Raw genomic sequence first — 20188 nt, forward strand, 5'->3', positions numbered from 1 at the left:
ACCCATGCGTCTCCGACAAAAGCCGCGGCCTTGCAGAGAAGGGGCACCACTACTATGGTTTCAGAGCAAGTGACGTAACTGATTGAAACGCTACTAGCGCGTACCCGCTAATAGCTAGCCATTTCACATCCGTTACACTCACCCCCTTTCAACCTCCTCCTTTTCCGGCAACCAGTGATCCGGTCCACGGCACAATGTAACAGTAATAACTTTAACCGTCCTCGCTCCGACACGCGAACCAGGCCCTCTGCACAATCAACACGGTCCGCCACCAAGCATGCGTTACCATCGCCTCCACAAAGGCCACGGCCCTTGCAGAGCAAGGGGCACCAACTACTAATAGGTTTCAGAGCAAGTGACGTAATGATTGAAACCTACTAGCGCGTACCCGCTAACTAGCTAGCCATTTCACATCCGTTACATATATATAGTTGGAGAACAAGTATTTGATACACTGCGATTTTGCGGTTTTCCTACTTACAACAAAGCATGTAGAGGTCTTGTAATTTTATCATAGTACACTTTAACTGTGAGAGACGGCAATCTCCAAAATCCAGAAAATCACATTGTATGATTTTTTAAAGTCATTCATTTGCATTTTATTACATGACCTAAGTATGTTGATACATCAGAAAAGCAGAACTTATATTGGTACAGAAACCTTTGTTTGCAATTACAGAGATCATACGTTTCCTGTAGTTCTTGACCAGGTTTGGCACACACTACAGCAGGATTTTGGGTCCACTCCTCATACAGGCACATTCTCAGATTCCTTCAGGTTCGGCGGCTGTCGGCTGGGCAATACCGGAGCTTTCAGCTCCCTCCAAAGATTTTCTATTGGTTACAGAGTCTGGAGAACTGGCTAGCCACTCAGGACCTTGGAATGCTTCTTACGAGCCATCCTAGTTGCCCTGGCCTGTGTGTTTCGGGTCGTTGTGCATTGCTGGAAGACCCAGCCACGACCCATCTTCAATGCTCATACTGCAGGGAAGCGAGGTTGTTGGCCAAGATCTCGCGATACATGGCCCCATTCCATCCTCCCTCAATTACGTGTCTTGGGCAGTCGTCCTGTCCCCTTGCAGAACAGCATGCCCAAAATGATGTTTCCACTCTATGCTTCACGGTTGGGGTGTGTTCTTGCGTTGTACCATCCCTTCTATCTTCCTCCAAACACCGGCGAGTGAGAGTTTAGACAAATAAAGTTGTGGAAAATACTGGGAAGAATTCAAAAAAAGTGAGAAGTAAGCGCTGCGTACAATATGTTGTGTCAAACATGGTGCATAGCTTAGAATTCTAATATACTTTTTATTACCGTTCTATGACAACACTAAATCAATTATAAGCTGTACCGTTCTTAGAAGGTCTTAAGTTTATATTTTTTCGGATCCTATAACAAGTTAGCATACATTCAGGGTGAATAGCAGTTGCCACAAGCGAGGATAGTTTGAACGGTTTATAACATTCCTAATTAGTCTTCAAGAGAGCGGGAACGTCACTATGTTTATTACAGTACTCTAAAGAGCATGGAAGGCTCGACCTTGCATGGCGACGCCTTAAAAACCCTGATGAAGTCACTACCTTTCACTGATAATCCGTGTGATGTAGAAGGAAGGACTATTAGGGACTCCTGACGTATAGATACGCAGTGTCGAAACTACTCTATTTGAGAAGCTAAACTTAGAGGCTAGGTCTCATATCAGGATGAACGCTTTTCAGGTGATGGAAGTGCCTAACATAGTTGGATGGGTGTGTTATAGTTTGATGATGATGGCAACAAGTAACGCGATCTTAGCTAATTCATATAATAGGTGATCTATAATGTTGGTATATCCATTGATGTATCAGGGGTAATTATAAACGTGGGTATACATAACTATATCATTGGCTTTGGAATCAAATGGAGCTAAGGCGATTGAGTCTATCTCACTAAATGAATGTATGCAACTGTATATATATCTTCAAGAACAAATATAAAATCTTATGGAACCGGTGTACAAACAACACTATAATATCATTTATGAATAGTGTTAGTTCACAGAAGACGTCACTCTAGGATCTAAAATGGTATACCTTGGGATGTATACAGAACGCATCTTATCTAAGGCAATAGCAAAGGTTATCAACGAACACGCCTGAATTATTGTAGACATGTGTCATTAGTCAGCTTTGTGTGTGACTGATGCTTGCTCTCGGTGCCCTTTTCCAGATTTATCAGTTAAGATATTAACTCCAGTCTCTCTTACACACATCAGACTGTAGTGTGTAGGGATGGTCGAAGAGCAAGTCAGATAGATGTGGAGGCATCAGCGCAGAGCTTTGGAGGCGCGTGTGTGGAGGAATGGGAAGAAGGCAGTGAGCTACGAGACTCCAAGAAATTGTGGGCAAGGAGAGTCTGACGCGAGCGTGGAAGCGAGTAGACGGTGGAATGGGGACATGCGCATGGGCACTTTTTGTGATTGAGAGAGACATTGCGATACGCATGTTGTGTTGAACGTGAGAGCTGAGCGGTGCCTGGGACAAGCAGAAAGCGGCTGGAGCGAAGTGAGGAGGATAGATGGAGTAGTATAGAGCAGAAGGCGATGAGATGGTGGGACATGGGTGATCGCGTGAGTCGTGGTTCGGCTGAAGGATGAGCTCGAGGATGGGGAGAAGAGCTAACCATTGGCCGGTCGAGATTGATGGGAGAAGCAGTGAGAGCTGATGCAGGGTGTGCGTGCTCTGGAGTGCGATATGTCCTGAGGGGATGTGGACGAGACTGGACGACACGATAGAGCAAACGCGAGCTCGAGCTTATGTGTGGGACAACTGGAAGGAGCGAGCTTGGCTAGGGCCGGGGTGAAGAAGACGCATCGTGCATGGGCGTCGCCTAGGCGAGAGTAGAAGCGAGCGACTTCAGTCAGTAGCTCTCAGACGGACTGAGAGCCAGATGAGGAAATATTTCTTGTGTTTGTGTTTTAGTTGTACGCTGACAGCTACGTCATTCTCGCACCGCCGCACAGCCCACCTTGGAAATTCGGCGGTGATAGCGATTTGGATGGAGTAAGGTTGCAGTCGCTGCTCGATCGGTCTCTATGCGTCGAGTACAGACCTCGTGTTTTCAATGCTGTAAGCGTGCTAGTGCACTTTACGTTACGCTAGCGCACTGCAATTGCGGGCAAAGCATTACATGGGACGCAGCTCGTGATTCCTGTAATTGCAAATCCCAAAGGTTTCTGTCATTCCTAAATTAGTAAGTTACTAGGCTTTTATCATGCATGTCACTAACTCAATACTATCTCTAGGCCTCCGGTGTCAGTAATTGTTTGTGCTGTTCTATTACAACTACTCGTAGAGATCAACGAGCCATATAGTTAAAATCATAGACATATGGGTGGAGTTTGTCACGTTCGAAGATCTCTAATAAATGGATGATGGGAGAGCCGTTATGGCACTAAGTATGTGTAATAGTCGGTACTATGAGTTGATTAGGAATTTGACAGAGCCATCGGATGAACAATGCTTGTTGGTAAGTTAGCGTAAAATCGCTCCTGCAACACACTGGCAGTGGGTATAAATACTTGTTCTCCTCCCCACTATTCCAGCCATATGGAATGTAAATGGAGAAAGCCCGCTTAGCGGCGACGCAAGACTTTGACTGTGAAAGAGTACGCGTATAGTGGAGCGTAGGCGGTCACGGCCGTTGTCGTCTTGCGTATTGCAGTCGAGGTGTGGGTGCACGTGTGTGCTCTCGATGCTCTCGTGACCTCATAGTAGTGTGCCCTTGGCTTGCAGAGGCCGTGGCCCTTGTTGCGATGGTTGTAGCGAATGCTTGGCTTGGGGAGATCTCGGCAGCGTGGATTTGCGGGTTGCATGGTGGTGCTCAGAGGGCTCCTCTGGTTCGCGTGTCCGCCGGGCGAGGGCGACACGGTTTCAAACCGTTAGTACTCTAGAATGTGCAGGTGGGTTAGGTTTCTCAGTCTCATGTACTCACGGGCACACAATGGTTGCTTGCAGGAACAATGGAGCACGACGAGTGAGCAAGGGGGGTGAGTGCTAGACAAGCTCTGGAGTTCGTGATGGCATATTAGTGGCCTGCAGCTTGGAAGTTGCACAGATGGGTGGCGGGTACGGTTTTGCGCTACTTTTCGGGATATACTGTGGGTTAGCGTATATTAATCAGTTACGTCACTTGCTCTGACCTATTAGTAAGTGGTGCCGTTGTCAGCTCTGACTCAGAGGTGCCGCGGCATCTCAGGGCTTTGAAATTAGGAAGTGTACTTTGGGAAGAAGAGCTCTAACGTAAGGAGGGATTAAAGAGTAACAACAGTAATAGTTGATGCCTCGTAGAGGATAGAGAGAGTATATGCTTACAGCGTAGTTACAGGGGCGTGACTTAGGACGGTTTGATAAGCTTTATGGGATTATCTGTTATGCATTATTCATAATAGGTAGGTAGTACTGCACTGTAGCATCTCATTTATATATAGAGGCTGTCATAATGAGTAAGCATGCTGTTCATCGTCGTCATCTGAAAAGTGCTGATCGGGACCACAAATCGTTAGCATCTTATTGTGTTTGTGTCTACGGGACCTTCTAGTCATCGTGATGCGTTCTCTAGATTATATATATATATTATATAATGCTAGAACAATGCACTTACACAAGCACGGTAACCTCAAGAGCAGTTCCGTAGCTTGCAATCAGGCTCGCTCAATTTGGTCAGTGCAGGTCAGAGTGGTAGATACTTAAACACATAATAGAGAAAAAAATACACAATGAATACAATATAGTTGTGGACTCTCGCTGTACTCATTCTGAGCCGCTAGCAGGTGAGAGTGTAGTGGATCGAGTGAGCAAGCTGATAGTACGCGCTGCTTCGTCAGAGACAGGACTCAAACTACACTGTTGCCAAGTTGCACTCTCATTTGTCCCTTGTGTCCTATTCTTAGTCCAGTGGCTCGGAGATCGCGCTGGCCTCGCTTGCGCCAGCCTCAACGCGATCGGTGCTCCTCCGTCACCGTGCCTAGCCTCCACCCGGATCTGCGTACAGTTCCTGTGTGGTTTCTGACAGTCGGCAGCGAGCGCTATCATACCAATGGTGTCAATGTGCTACTGCTACACGAACATCCTCGCTGTATCCATACACACGTACTTCACCAGATCGCGGTCCCTTCACCGCATGGCACTCGTCGTACAGCAGGGAAGTGGAGTCGATCGGCACACCGCGGCGCGCCGAATGTCTCCTTCGATGCTGGATAACCACTTCGGGAGGGTTTAGAGTACGTATTAAGGAGATCGACTTTGAGAGCACAGTACGATGACATGCTTAGCTACTCACGCGATTCTGCTAAGAGGACTCGATAGCATCGTATGCGAAGGGATTAGGATCGTCGTGGTAGCTACGCAAAGTGTCGATGACTGATGCACTTATCTTGTTCTCTGTTCTCCTATCGTCAAACTCAGAGAGAGCATTGATGGGTAACTGAGCTAGATAACCTAGGTGACTACTCATGTTTCGATACAGGATCACAGTCACCACCTCTACTCTTTTTGCAATTACGAGTACATTCGATATTGGGTTATAGTCTATGTTATGACTAGAGTTCTAGGATAATAGCTGGGATTGACACGTGTGTTAGACTGGAGTATGACTTGGTGAGAAGCTATTACTTATGTTGAGTTGAACGAGTTAGTAACTGGGAGTAGTAAGTCTAGACTCGAGACTGGACATTTCTTTGATACGAAGAGCAGATCACGAGATGTGGATGGTCAAGTGAGTAGTAATCAGTGTTAGATAGTCTGGGCATGTTAGCGTGTTTAGTTCACAATACTGACTGCAGACTGTCGTACTCAATCAATATCTTACAAGAAGTGCACGAGAGTGATGAATAGAGGTATTTTTACTTAGTCTGGGGTTCTTCTGTTGGTGTTTGGAATGCTCGCCTGGCACTCATGCCATGCACGTATTCGTTAGTCTTTAGCTATGATGCTTATCGCTAGTTCTACGCCTCTCCTTCACTGCCCAGATGTGCGACTTCGAAGCTTAGTGCATCATCTTAGGGGAGACTCAGTGCAGCATACAACTACATAACATGCACGGGTCTTCGTTCGTACTCACGAGACACTCCGAAGATGTGTTCCGCTCTATTGGGAGTGTGCGAAAGCGTCAGCACAGATTATAGATTGTGTTTCTTGCACACTACTATTTGTTGTTCTAGGGCTACATCAGCGTGGGACGTGGTAGCTAACGATAATCATAAGACTTTGATTTTATTTGAATCAGCTATCTAGTGCTAGGACCCAAAAAATATTGTGCACCCTTGGGGTCCCCAGGACCAGGATTGGGAAACGCTGGGCGTACATTGCATACATCCTAGCCTGGTCCAGATCTGTTTGTGCTGTCTTGCAGAGTTGGCAAGACACAAAAACTGATCTGGGACCAGGTTAGCACACCTCTGCCTCACCTGATACAGGTCATACATGAACATCTGACCATCTTGTAGACGGGGATGGTGGCATATATGGGGCAGTTTAGGCCCAGCTTGCCCACAGCATAGGCAGGGCCCCAGGTGCAGGGGTCGGGATGGGAGGGAGCCGGTCAACCTGGTGGACATACCTGGAGAGGAGGAGGATGGCCCATAAGAATCTGATTGACTGGGACAAGTTCTAGTTGTTGACTTTAGGAATCAATTCAATTGAGACTGTGGTGGGGATGTCTAGATAGTGACATCGAGACTCTAATTAGTAACTCCAATCACATTTGCCCTGCCGATGTACCCCTCTCATGTGTAACAATCATTAGGCCTTGTTCTGAGTCTTCCCAAGTAGTCCATTTAGTATGCCAAGTACCCCATTGAGAACTACTGGCTTAGATTATGATGTGGGCTTCTACCTTTTCATGGATCAATGATGTCATGGAGAAGCTCTCATCCCAGCCACGTCCAGGAGGAAGGCGGAACTCATCCACCTGCAGCAGGTAGCAGAGGCAGACCTCTCCTGCACCCCTTTGATTACAGACCAAGATCCAGAATGTTAGCATATGGAGGATGTCATCTGGATGCTCTCCAGGCTGTGTGTGTGAAAACCGCTAGGGACACACGACGGATATCAGAACGGAATTAGAGTGTAGACGTGAACTGGCCTCACTCTGGGACAGAGATGTCATGACTTCTTTGCTATTTCACCAACTTCACGAGGTAAGAACGCTTAGCTTAATACTCGCACTGAGATTGTTGCTACCCCCCACGTAGGTAGAAATGGGTAAAACTGGGATCGCGTAGGGCTCCATCAATGGAGTGAGAATCGATACAGGATATCACGAAGTTTCAAGATCTCTTAAGCTAGTAGCAGACTCACTAGATCAGCTTCTATTATATGAGATGACGATGCACTAGACTTCGAGTTACTGAGTCGTGAGGTATCTAACAATCGCTAAAGTATTGTTTAGCAGTTCCCAGTAGCCTAAGTTAGCTAGCCATGGACTACGTTTGCGCAGATAGTCATATACTAGTGTGCATCTAGTAAGCATAATGGTGCCTTTAGGAGCTACAGATGATTGCTTACGATACAGGGTAGGCTCATAGGCTGAAACGATATGTCCATGTTTAGTGTTGAAGATATTTATTCAGCTGTCTATTTTTGAGGTACTGCATAGAAAATTCATATTTGTGTTGGTGAACATTATAATGTAGTTTGTTTATGGAGAGAATTCATAAATTGCAGACAGTTACTGAGCTCACAAGTCAAGTTTGTCCACACACTTCATGTTTAGGCTCGCATCGATATCAGAGGAGAGCGGATCAGTTCTCAGCGCTGCTGTAAGATCAGTCGAACGCGTCAACGTTTGAGGATGGTATACTATTGGAGAGATATATCTTATTGCGAGAGAGGTGTAACATATAGATTAATGTCGGTGTAGACTATATGTCAAAGTAGGAGTTAATGGTACATCGCAGTTCTATCAGGGTTACTCTGGTATGTCAAACTTTCGATAAGGGAATCTAGTAGCTTGCTCTCATGCGCAGAGCATGATATCATAGCTCATAGAGTATCTCTGCTGCATAGTGCAGCTCGCAGAACATAGTAATCAGTGTTTAATAAGAGCATTGAGATCATTCAGGTTATTCGTAGTCAGCTAGAGACTAGTCGTAATGATTAGACGAGTTGATCACTCACCAGGTTGTAACTAGAGTAGTTGGTAGAGGTGTAACCATAGTAGTGTCTTCTGGGCTGTAGTAACGATCAGCAGGATAGAGCGATGAGATAGTGCTGAAGAGTCTATGGTAAGAAGATCAGTTCAGCTTCCTTGTAGTCTATGCTTAAGCTACTATTATATATGTGGAGAGATCTCATAACGCTTTGATAGAGAACTGTAATTGTTCATAGATAGTAGACCTCAGTTGTCAGATGATAGAGATAGCACGTGATCATACGTATATGCTTGCTTAATGGCTTTATAAAGTGTATTGTTGGGAAGATAAGTAGGTTGTCTTTATTGCCTTGCTGTAGTACTAAGATCCCAGTATATCGGAGAGATCATAACACGGATCTGGTACGCTCTGTGAGTCGCAGAAGGATATGCAACTTAGAGATGTCGATCGGTGTAATGTCAGTGAAGCTGTCAGTGTATATATGAGGCGAGAGATCTATTCAGAGATAGCGATCGATTTGTTTGCTCGTTAGTGACGCTAGAATCTGAGTGCTGTATTCATGGTAGGTGGTCTCATGGTGCTCGTGGTGGTCAGTGTCTTTGATGTGAGTGTCTATAGAGGAGCAGATCAATTCTTATCCTCAGTTAACCTCGCAGATCGAAATCTATGTTCCGCATTCAATTAATGGACGAAGGAGCATTTGCATTATAGATACGCATCTATTTTTGTGTATGAGTTCTGGGTGATTCGAGCACTCATTTAGGTACAGTGATAGTTTCAGCATGTACTATCAGTATATGTTACTGTGAAAATCAGGGAGAGATACTCAAGTTTGGACTAGCTAGGTCAAGCCTGATTGAACTTAAGTACGCTGTCTCTTCGATAGGCCATGATGGTATCGAGGTAATAGTCAGTAGTGTCTAATCATTGAGAGAAATAGCTAGTCGGCGTTTGCTAGTGATTTCGATGATAGAATCCGTCAGTATTATAAGACGGAAGGATGCAGTCAGGTAGGTGTAGTCAGCTGTGTAGCTTCTATTGGTGCAGGTTGGTGTAAATTGTGTTGTGAGTATGATAAAGGAAGTGTGAATTATCTGTATGTGTGTGACACTAGAGTACGCTAGTTACGTGTATGTATTGCAGGAAACTTAGTGGAGATTCAAGATTATTGGAGATGATTTGAATGCAGGAGTACGTGTTGTAGTCTAGTGTTCTTAGTGATGTGTATAAGTGCTCATGATTGCAGGCAGTATACACCATACAGCGTGTATTGGTGTGTCAGTGTTATCGTGATGTAGTAGCTAGATTGAGAGCTAGGCTCTTTTTAGTCGATTAGATATGGTGGCATGCAGCTAAGATAGATCTTGGGTGTGATTAGTACATCAACGTGGAGTGCTAGGGTAGTCCTCAATCAATAACAATAATGACAACGTGTTAATTGGTGATGATAAGAGGGTATGGATGTTGCCTACAGTCCGATTCCAGTAGAGCCTCTGTTGATTAGACTGCCAGTTACTGGATTGGGCTTTCCATAATTGACTAGAGTTGAGTGTGACGTGTGAACGTATTGGATATGGAACTCCACAGTTCGCTAACATCCTATGTTCATCATACACCTTAGCCACTGATTGTTGGTGCCGCTATTCTAGTTAGCTTGCTATTATTTCCCGGGTTCAGTCTCTTTATGCATTCTTGCTCAGTCTTTATCCATAAGAATTGACAGAGACACAGAATTAGCTTACATACGCTATGTGTTATGATTTATAGCTGTAAATCACAGCTATTAATCCTTTTCGAATGGGACTAACATACGGACGAGCAGTGAGATGAAACGTACTGAGTAGATTAGTCTCTTGTGGAACCTAGCATCAATTTACACTGAGTGATCTCTCCATAATCCTACTAGGTATCTATGCATAGTCGTTTATTCTTCTGCATCGTCACAGTTTTCTACGGTGATTTTGGCAAGCTATTATCGATAACACTACTAGTATAAAGAGTACTCGCGCACTGACTCTCCTGGGTGTGGATATACATAGTTTCGCAAGCTGTAGTTAGTCTAACGGAGTTACCTCGATCAGATCCATCGCTTGGCTTATATGTTTACGTTAGCTATATAAGTGTGTTCTTAGGGAAAGTACGAACTGTTTAATAACTCTAGAAGTGTCTCCACCACTAACTAGTTATCAGCAAATACACTTCATTTAATTGAATTGTCTTGAGTTTTGCCGGATGATGCTCTAATCTCCTAATCTCTTGATAGTATTGTGTTACTGATGTCGTAACTTGATCTAGAATTCCTAAGCTTTCAACATTTTAGCCCAATATTGACTAAAAGAGCAGCTGACTCAGTATCTTCACTGCCTTTACGTACCGTAAGTTTGAGTACTGATTTCAATACGTGCTCTCTAAATGGCACGTAGATATTTGAAGCTGTATCTACGCGCTCTTCCACTTGATGCTCTTCATCTAATTTCGATTACGGCTCTATTTTTCTTTGCTTCATACTGCAATGTGCTTCTCATTTATCTCGTAGTGTATAGTTTGTCTGATTTCTCCATCTTTTTGGTCATGTGTTCTCTGGTTTTTTTTCTTGTTATTCATCCTACGATTCTTGGGTTTTAGCTAGATCTTCCTCCTAACACTATCTAATAGTTCCTTGGTGGTCAAACTCCGTACGTGTTTGTCTCTTCCCATTTCGCAAAAGGCACACTCACTGTTCCTGTACATAACTTGGTTTTATTTACTGAATCGGTGTTTCTATCTCACTCAGTTTAGTCATAGCTGGCAGTATAGTTCTTTCTCTGAGTGTCAGTCAACTACTTGCTGATTGATGCTTTCACTCAATCACTAGACGTTGTATGGTCTAGGCTGAAGATCAGATAGGTTCCAATCGATGATTGCACAGGAGTTTCACTCAAAATCTGTATGTGTCCTTGATCTCTCATGTTAGTTCGTTGAAATCGCAATGTCTCTTCCTCACTTCTAGGTTACCTTGATCACGTCACTTTGTGCTTGTTCCTATAAACTAAATATAGTGAACTATGTCGCATATGCATGCGTGAGCCACTTCCCAAGGTCAACGCACCATATGAAAATGGAATTCTCGGTGTTGATCATGCTAACTATAAGTAGTTTTGTTGTTGTCTGGCGACAGTTATACTTGCTGATTGTCAATTATGAATACCGAATGAAAGGTCCTTTTCTATAGGCTTCTATAATTTGGGGCTAGTACACACCTTACCGCAAGCGATGCTGTTTCGATTGATGCTTTTGCATGCACATAGTAATGACACTAGATAGCGCTGTATCTCTTGAATCTTGTGTTGTATCGGTGAGTTCGTAGATGATCCTACCCATAGCAGGTATTCATTGGGCTCATAAGTGTTCATCATGGTGTCTACTCGATAGCTGTGCTTCAAATCTGATGCAAAGTCAATAAGCCTCTGTTCTTCTCCCATAAAAGTACTGCGATCTCTCACTTCTCTACTAGATAATATAGGCATTATCTTCTATAAACTAGATAATACCCTTGACTACAGTACATGATGAATCTAATAGATATCATCCGCATTTGAACTCTCTTCGTGGGTGGGGAAAATGGGGTACAGATCTTACTTGTGGCCTGTTTTGTAATTGAGCGAAGACTTGCTGCTATAGATTAGCGGAGCCGTCGTCTGCAATCTCATCGTTTAATGCGCGCAATCGCAGTGGTGTCTTTGGTGGTCTCTATTCAGAAATAGCATAATCGTAAACTAAGAATTCACATATAGTAAATATACAAAAGTGACATTTTACCTAGCTTCAGCATATCTCTCGCTCATTGGGCTTCGAGGACTTGGAATACAGTGCCTCTAAAATGGTGGTGTGTAACTTGTAACTTGGTATGTAATGAAAAATGTAGTTTAAATTTTGAATATGGGGTCTGCTTCGGGTTGCTCGAACTTCTCAGTGGGCATAATTACATTGCCTAGCTCAATTAGGGTCTCGACAAGTCAGGATCATTGAATGTTCATGGCTTGACACTCTTGTAATTTACGGTCGCTTTCTCTCTTTGTCAGATTTGTTCACAATTTCCAAATTGCCTAGCTACTATTATATATCCTTGCTCGGGCCGACCTACGGTTGCTGGTTATGTGGGTGGTTTACTCATCGTTCTCTATAGGATAGGTATCGCTGGTATCCAGTCGGCCTTCGGGGTCGTACCCCGTCTGTGGTCACTCGTTTCCTTAGGCGGCACACACATGCTTCCTTGGTGTCTTTAGTCGCCGCACATGCGAATGCAAGATACAGTGGACACTTGCCTTCGCGAAAAAACCGCATATAGATTCAATAACTATATTATATATGTTAGACTCTTCGTGTTATTGAAGCTATACTTCTCTGGATCAATCTGGTGCGCAATGTTATAGAACATATCTCATTGCTGCTGGAGTCAAGTGATTGGTCATGTGATTACGTAATAGGCGTTAGTCATGAAATACGTTGTCGTGGATGCTGCACCGATTTGTATTTTTACTGCATACGGTTTAGTTTTTGTTCTGGTAGCAGCGAACTTACCCGTGCTATTGTCCTACCTTCATCGTTATGCTAGATGTGGTTTCTCTCCGGTCATTTCCATATCAACGTTTCTTGCTTTAGGTCTTGTGCACTCGTCATATCTATCATTTGTTACTGTCACCATGGGCAGTCAGTGCTGTATTATAAATACGATGTTCATATTGTCATAGTAAATCTTGAAACTGCTGTGCAGTTGATATCGATTGCATGCCAATGGGGTGGGGGACATTTATGGAGCCATGGGGGGTTTACATGTTTTTGCACTGGTGGACAGGAGTAGGGCAGTAGCAGGGAGACGGCTGTTGTGCTGCCGGGGATGCTTGGATGTGGTGGTGTTCAATAAATAGTTGTTATTACTTGCTTAACTAATGCTTGCGGTTGGCTAGTCTTGACGGGGTAAGTGGGTTCTATTGTCTTGTCCCGTGTAGGTATACAGCTGGAGGAGGATGGACGTCCTATTATCAAACTGACTGGCTGTGCGTCCAGGCGCCACGCTGCAGCCCGAGGAGGGTGGCTTGCCTCTGGCTAGCGTGTGCAGGGTGGGATGAGTTCCGCTTCCTCCTGGAGGGGCTGTGGCGTGGGGAGATGCGGAGCTTTCTCCGATGGAGCAGTGCGATTGGATGGGTCCGACACCTGAGGAAAAGGCGTTTACGATACTGGCCCGAGCCCTGGCAACGAATCCATTACCATCTACTCTGAGCCACGCCACTAGATGTGGCTTTTTTTCTTCCACTCTGCGGGTGGTTTCGTACTCCCTCGGTCTGGGATTTCTATATTTTGGACCCCGGTAGGTTCTTGGTGCTAAGGCAGCGTCAGGAACAGTGGGCCGGGGTGGCCTCACGAGTGGTGAGTGGTGGTTTACAGACATGAAGTGGGGGGTACACTCGGGTTCTTGGGGTCGGGTCGACACCAATGTGAATTGGGGTCTTGGAACAGATCGACCTTGGGTGAGAGCCGAGCTAGCTGTTCGGAGCTGTTGCGGAGTGCCGAGCTTTCTCCTATTGGGGACAGTCTTGGGCCCGCGCGGACCCAGCGCTAGGTGCTCAAAGTTGAAGTTGAGGTTGTCGCTAACAGAGGGGGTCAGAGGGTGGCAACCGTGGACGACCTGGAACGGAGCGTTGTTGTGTCCGCCAGTCTGTATTTTCAGTTTCTTCAGTGGCGCGGCGCTACGCTTGATTCTCCATTGCCTCCTATCCCTTCTCGGTCGGGCGTACCTTTCGGTCCCCTCTTGTTCTTGCCTCTTCAGGATAGACTGCGTCGTGCTGGGCCGGGGCCTGTTTGCGGGGTTGATATGACGCGCGGTGCTCCTCTCCGTTTGTGCCCATGCCTTTTTCTGGCCACTCCATTATACGTCTTCTCGCCGCTGCACCTACGGGCCGTTGCTGCTCCCCCATTTCCATTGCCTTTCGAAGTTGCCTACGACTGTTCCTCTGGCCTTTTTCCTGCATAGACGTCTCGTGGGCGCAAGTCTGGGTTTTCTAAAGCTGCCCATATATGCCGCTGACCCTCATCCATCTGTCCCGTTTTGTTCGTTTAGGCACGATGGGTTCGGTACTCGTTTCATGGGCATATGAACCTGTTGATCAGGTGAGGCAGAGGTGTTGGGGGTCTTATTACCTGGTTCTCCTTATTTTTTATTTGGGGCTTAGTTTCAGTGGTATTTTCTGCTGTTTTGTTGGTTGGTTTGCCGGATCCTGCTTGCCTAGCTAACGATCAAGCACACACAGGGCATATGTGTTCTGGGGACCGCCGGATGGGCCTCAGCGGGACTGTATGCTATGTCATCTGCGGCCATGCGTTTCCGCAAGTCCTGGTCCTGGGGGACCCCGCAGGAAGCTGTGTGCGACAAGGCTTCTTGTTTTTTGGTGGGCTCTTAGCACTAGAATAGGGGTCGTTGTTGGTCAGAATAATTCTGCACGCGGTATGAAGTGCTGGGATGGTTTGTTCCTAAGTCCAATGCAGCGAGTTGGTGGCTGTAGTCGCTCGGGCAAAAAACCACGTATAGTCTAAGCTGCTCGGGGTGTAGGATTAGGCGGGCCAAGGGGGCCAAGACGAGGTGAGGGGCCCGGGGTGTGGGAGTACAAGAGGGTACAGTGCAATGGGTAAAACCCGAGATTCCTCTTGTGCGGTGGCAGCTCTGCGCTTTCAGCTGGGCGCGGTTACAGATCCGGAGTGGTGCCACTGTAACGTCTCAGGCGACGCAGAACGTGGGGGACAAGGGTTGTACGACGGCGGGTACACAGTAAAACACTATTCTCAGCTTGTGAATCTGTGGTTGTTGTGTAGCGCGTAAGCGAGACGAGGCTCTCGTTTTGGAGGGCTGGAGCGGGAGAAGCGGCTGTTCAGCGGCGCTTTCGGGGTGATGCCAATCCGTTGTGACTTGTTGCCTCTTCCTTCCTTTCTCTTCGACAAATCCAATCAAGGTATTTGAAGTTACTGGATGCTGGGTCGTTTTTTGTTTGGTCTTGTCTGGCCTCATGTATGTTGTCGATTTCGTTGAATTAGGCGTTGGACGTCAATCGCGCAGGGTTTGTGTATGGTGGGTCAGTGTTACCGCCATAATCGTACTCGACTTAGTTGCAATGGATACTGGGACTTGGGGCGCTGACTTGCGTTGGTGTTGATTTCCTTATCTCGTCTTATTGACGGTCTGCTTCTTGTTCGTTTGAGTAATGTACTGTATCTGCTTTCAATGGCCTTTGGACGCCTAACACTGGTATCGTGGTTGCCCGGTTTGGTGGGTGAGCAGTGGGTTATGTGGTTGAGCCGAGCAGGGCGAACTCCCGCCTCTTTCTGCTCTAATTTTGAAGGTGAAAGACTATCTGTGGTCTGCTGTACTCCAATTTCGACTTTGCCCGTCTCTTTTGCCTTCTTGTAAGTGCGGGTGATCTCTTTCGGCCTATATTTCTCGTCACTAAAACACTGGTTCAGTTTTCTGATTCCCTTTGGTGTTCTACTTTTTAGACTTTTTTGTTTACAGGGCATTAAGGCTACATGGTCTTGTCCTCCCACTTCCACTTCCCTGCTGGTGCCACATAGGATTCGGTTCCTAGGTGATTTTTCATCACTCAGGAAGTACTTGTGGGAGTTGCGTATGGTGTGCATGCGTCCATAGGAGCATTTGTCTTACCTCTGCCTGCTGGGACCTGTTCATAAATCACACACATCTGAGTAGGGACTGTGATGTGGCATGGACTGCGTGACGATGCTGCCTGTAGAGGCATTCCCTAGCTCTGAGATATCATCATATATAACCATACTTGTCGTGTTGCCCGAAGGTAGCTCTCATCTCTCCGTGTTCTCTTCCTACTCTATCGCTTTGCTCTTCTCTCGCACATACCTTTCGTTTTGTTCGAAATTTGATCATGGTGTATGTTTTTCTCTTCCATATCGTGTCTTTAATCAACCTATATGGCAAAGTCTGAGCTTGTGCTGATGCTTTAAGTGCTATTGTTTGATGGAATATATTACAGTTCTTCGCACGCTCGCTTCTTCCCACATCTAATTTTGCTCTTCTTCTCCCTCACTCGCCGCTTCCCACCCTCAGCTCTCTTCCCAACATCTATCGCTTGCTCTTCTCTGTCCATCCTTCCACACTTGAGTGTTTTGTTTATAGTTAGCTGATTTTGTGAGGCACCAAAGCCTACACACCATGTTGATAAACATTTCGACTAATTTTCAGGCTGTTTCTTTAAATCTTGCTATGCTTTAATAAAGGCTTTACGACCTTGTTCATGTAGACAGCCTCGTTGGTATTAATTTATAATGTACTTTAGTGTTGTTTACACTGTTCCAATTGTCTGAAAATTTTGATTTATATAATCCTTTACCTTTATCTCCTTATTGTATTATTAGTACTATATGATCATCATTTTTTTATTAATTATGCCATTATGATTAGTAGGCGCTTAGTTAGCAGCCTATAACCCACCACCAAAGCTGTAGGCTAGAGCGTCACCTGTTTAGATTAATACCTGTGGTAACTTAGGCTGCTTCAATTACTTATATAGGCTCTTTGGTATCTAATGCTATCATTCATATCCTTCACATAAGCATCAGGTGATTCATGTTTTTACGTGCTCAAGCAATTTTATTTTAAATAAATAGTGACTTGAATATTGTACATAAATATTCCATGTTGGCAACTGCATCACGAATTGTATGCAATTTTATAGACCAAAAAATAAACTTAAGACTCTACGGTACACTTATAATTGATTTAGGTGTTGTTCCCACAACGGTCTAAAAGATATTAGAAATCTAACAGCAGCATGTTGACAACACATTGTCGGCAGAAGACGCTTTACTCCTCAATTTTTATTAATCTCCTCCTCAGTATTTTTCCACCACATTCACTTTTTGCGTCTATAACTCACTTCGTGCAACTTCCCTCTTTTCCACTGCTCGTGTTTGGAGGAGAAGAAGGATGAGTAACCCAACGAACAAAGTCATCCATCTAGGTCGTGGAAAGCATAGGAGGTGGAAACATATTGGGTGGCTTTTTTGGGATGCTTTTTTTTTTTCTCTTGCAAAGGGGGAAGGAACGATGCCATGCCAAGATATTATAAAACAATAAAAAATAAAATTAGCATACCGTATTGAGGGGAGGTGGATTGGGGCATGTATCGCGAGACTGATTGGGAACTCCTTCTGTCTTCCGATCAGTTGAGCAATTGCGATGGGTCGTGGGGCTGGGTCTTTTCCGAATGACGACCGAAACACCAGCCGGGAACTGAAGGGTCGGTTCCGTAAGGAAGGCATTATCTTCTAGGTCTGGAGTGGCGTGGCAAGTCTCCAGACTGACTCAATACGAAATTTGAGGAGCTGAAAGAGTCCGTATTTGGCCAGCGAGAGAGAGCTGTCGGTGGCGGAGAAAGCGAGCGACTTGAGTAGAGGAAGAACGATGGTTATTTTGTTTGTTTATTTTCTCCAGCCACCTGAATGGGTGTACGTTGGAGTCGGTGAGTCGTCCCTCTCTTCTCATCACAGACTCGTTCAACGCTACATACGTGCAGCCACGTCGCAAGCAAAGGGACGAGCAGCTCCTTAGTAAGTTAATCAACACTCAATCATCTGCAATCCTAGCCTGGTCACATATGTTTGTGCTGTCTTACCAACTACCTGTGGTCACTGGAAAGTCATGACCATAGGAGTTGGCCAGACAACACAAAAAGATCTGGGACCAGGCTACAGTAATACCTATTGGTTGAATATGAAGAGAGAGAAAAAGTGGTTTACCAATCGTCCCCCCCTCCTTCAGCCAATGTAATGGAGACCCTACGCGGCGACGGCAACGTGCTGATCGCGGTGGATACGGCAGGCCGTGTACTGGAGCTGGCTCAGCTGCTGGACCAGATCTGGAGGACGAAGGATGCCGGGCTGGGGGTCTACTCTCTGGCCCTGCTCAACAACGTCAGCTACAACGTGGTGGAGTTCTCCAAGTCTCAGGTCTGAGTCACACACATACCCTTTCATTACCTGACCACACAGTACCAGACAAATCTGAGTCTTTGCTTCAGCCTGCCMGGAGTGCCAGATGGGTGGGGTTTGCACTTTCGGGACTATTCTGTTGGTATAGTTGCAACATGTGAGCACAGCTAAAAAGTATTTGAAAGATCAAAAAAAATAAAAGAAAATAATCCCCAGGTCCAGTACCATCTACATATACGTGCTTATGTGCTTTTATTCATGTTTCAATAGTGTGCTCACTACTCATTTAAATGGGCTGTCATATGTAACATGCTGCATCTTCTGAAAGGTATGAAAATGTTAGCATTTTGTGGCACGGGATTAATATATTTCGCAAAATGTAGCATGTCACAAACGGTACCTCAAACAGTCCGTCTTGCATCACTCTGTCATTGTAATAGGCATGGTAACAATAGTGGTGACTCTGTTATATTCTGCCCTACAGGTGGAGTGGATGAGTGACAAGCTGATGCGCTGCTTCGAAGACAAGCGCAACAACCCCTTCCAGTTCCGCCACCTGTCCCTGTGCCACAGCCTGGCCGACCTGGCCCGCGTGCCCAGCCCCAAGGTGGTGCTCTGCAGCCAGCCCGACCTGGAGTCTGGCTTCTCCCGCGAGCTCTTCATCCAATGGTGTCAGGACGCCAAGAACTCTGTGATCCTTACCTACCGTACCACGCCCGGCACCCTGGGCCGCTACCTCATCGACAACCCCGGGGAGAAGATGCTGGACCTGGAGGTGAAACTATAAGAGAAGACTTTAGGGAAGAAGAGCTGCCATTTTGGCTCAGATTTGGGGATTTATCTGTTTGTGCAGCGTGTCCATATGGCTCTTCCTGTCTCTGTTTCCATCTCAACTCAAGCATGGGAACAGCTTGATATGTCACACTGGCTTTCTCACCCCCCCCTTTTCATACATTTTTGTTGTCATGTTGACAGATTAGGAAACGGGTGAAGCTGGAAGGCAGAGAGCTGGAAGAATACCTGGAGAAAGAGAGAATGAAGAAGGAAGCTGCCAAAAAACTTGAACAAGAAAAAGAGTGAGTCACTGACACTTTATTTCTGGCCTATTCGTATTCACAATACTACTGCACTGTGAATCATATTCTTCCAGGCGGGTTWGGGGTATTATTTAGCTGTTTTCTGTGTGTTTGTATGTGTGCACAGATGACATTTTAGTCATTTAGTAGACGCTCTTATCCAGTGCGACTTACAGTGCATCCATCTTAAGGGAACTAGGTGAGACAACCACATAACAGCACGGTTGTTCTCCAGGAATGAAGATGTGTTCGTCTTTGAGGTGACGAAACGCAGCAAGATTGTGTGTCTAATATATTTGTGTCTGTCTCAGGGTGGACGTGGACTCGAGTGATGAGAGCGACATGGAGGATGACCTGGAGCTGCCGGCGGTGGTGAAAACCAAACACCACGATCTCATGATGAAGGGAGACGGCGTCCGCAAGGGCAGCTTCTTCAAACAGGCCAAGAAGTCTTACCCCATGTTCCCCACCCACGAGGAGAGGGTCAAATGGGATGAGTACGGAGAGATCATCAGGTACTGTAGTCAGTGAACTAGTAGTGAATTCTCCATAACACTACTAGTTCACTAACTACATTACCTGATGATCTCTCCATAATACTACTAGTTCACTGACACAGTACCCGATGATCTCTCCATAACACTACTAGTTCACTGACTACAGTACCTGATGATCTCTCCATAACACTACTAGTTCACTGACTCAGTACCTGATGATTCTCCCTACACTTACTAGTTCACTGACTACAGGTACCTGATGATCTCTCCATAACACTACTGTTCTGACTACAGTACCTGATGATCTCTCCATAACACTACTAGTTCACTGACTACAGTACCTGATGATCTCTCCATAACACTACTAGTTCACTGACTACAGTACCTGATGATCTCTCCATAACACTACTAGTTCACTGACTACAGTACCTGATGATCTCTCCATAACACTACTAGTTCACTGACTACAGTACCTGATGATCTCTCCATAACACTA

At 45.6% G+C, this 20188-nt stretch overlaps 1 protein-coding gene across 1 annotated transcript in view; it reads left to right on the forward strand.

The window, feature by feature from the left end:
* Positions 1–19710, forward strand: part of LOC112069088 (cleavage and polyadenylation specificity factor subunit 2) — a gene marked incomplete at its 3' end in the record, with an annotated part of 22271 nt that extends 2561 nt beyond the window's left edge. Inside the window, exons 6-10 of the mRNA XM_024136375.2 lie at positions 17623–17738; positions 17950–18137; positions 18604–18894; positions 19095–19195; positions 19507–19710. Coding sequence (XP_023992143.2) covers positions 17623–17738; positions 17950–18137; positions 18604–18894; positions 19095–19195; positions 19507–19710 — 900 coding nt within the window. The remainder of the gene's footprint in view (positions 1–17622; positions 17739–17949; positions 18138–18603; positions 18895–19094; positions 19196–19506) is intronic.
* Positions 19711–20188: the final 478 nt, after the last annotated feature.

The sequence above is a fragment of the Salvelinus sp. IW2-2015 genome, unplaced genomic scaffold (assembly GCF_002910315.2).
Source record: "Salvelinus sp. IW2-2015 unplaced genomic scaffold, ASM291031v2 Un_scaffold904, whole genome shotgun sequence".
Lineage (NCBI taxonomy): Eukaryota > Metazoa > Chordata > Actinopteri > Salmoniformes > Salmonidae > Salvelinus > Salvelinus sp. IW2-2015.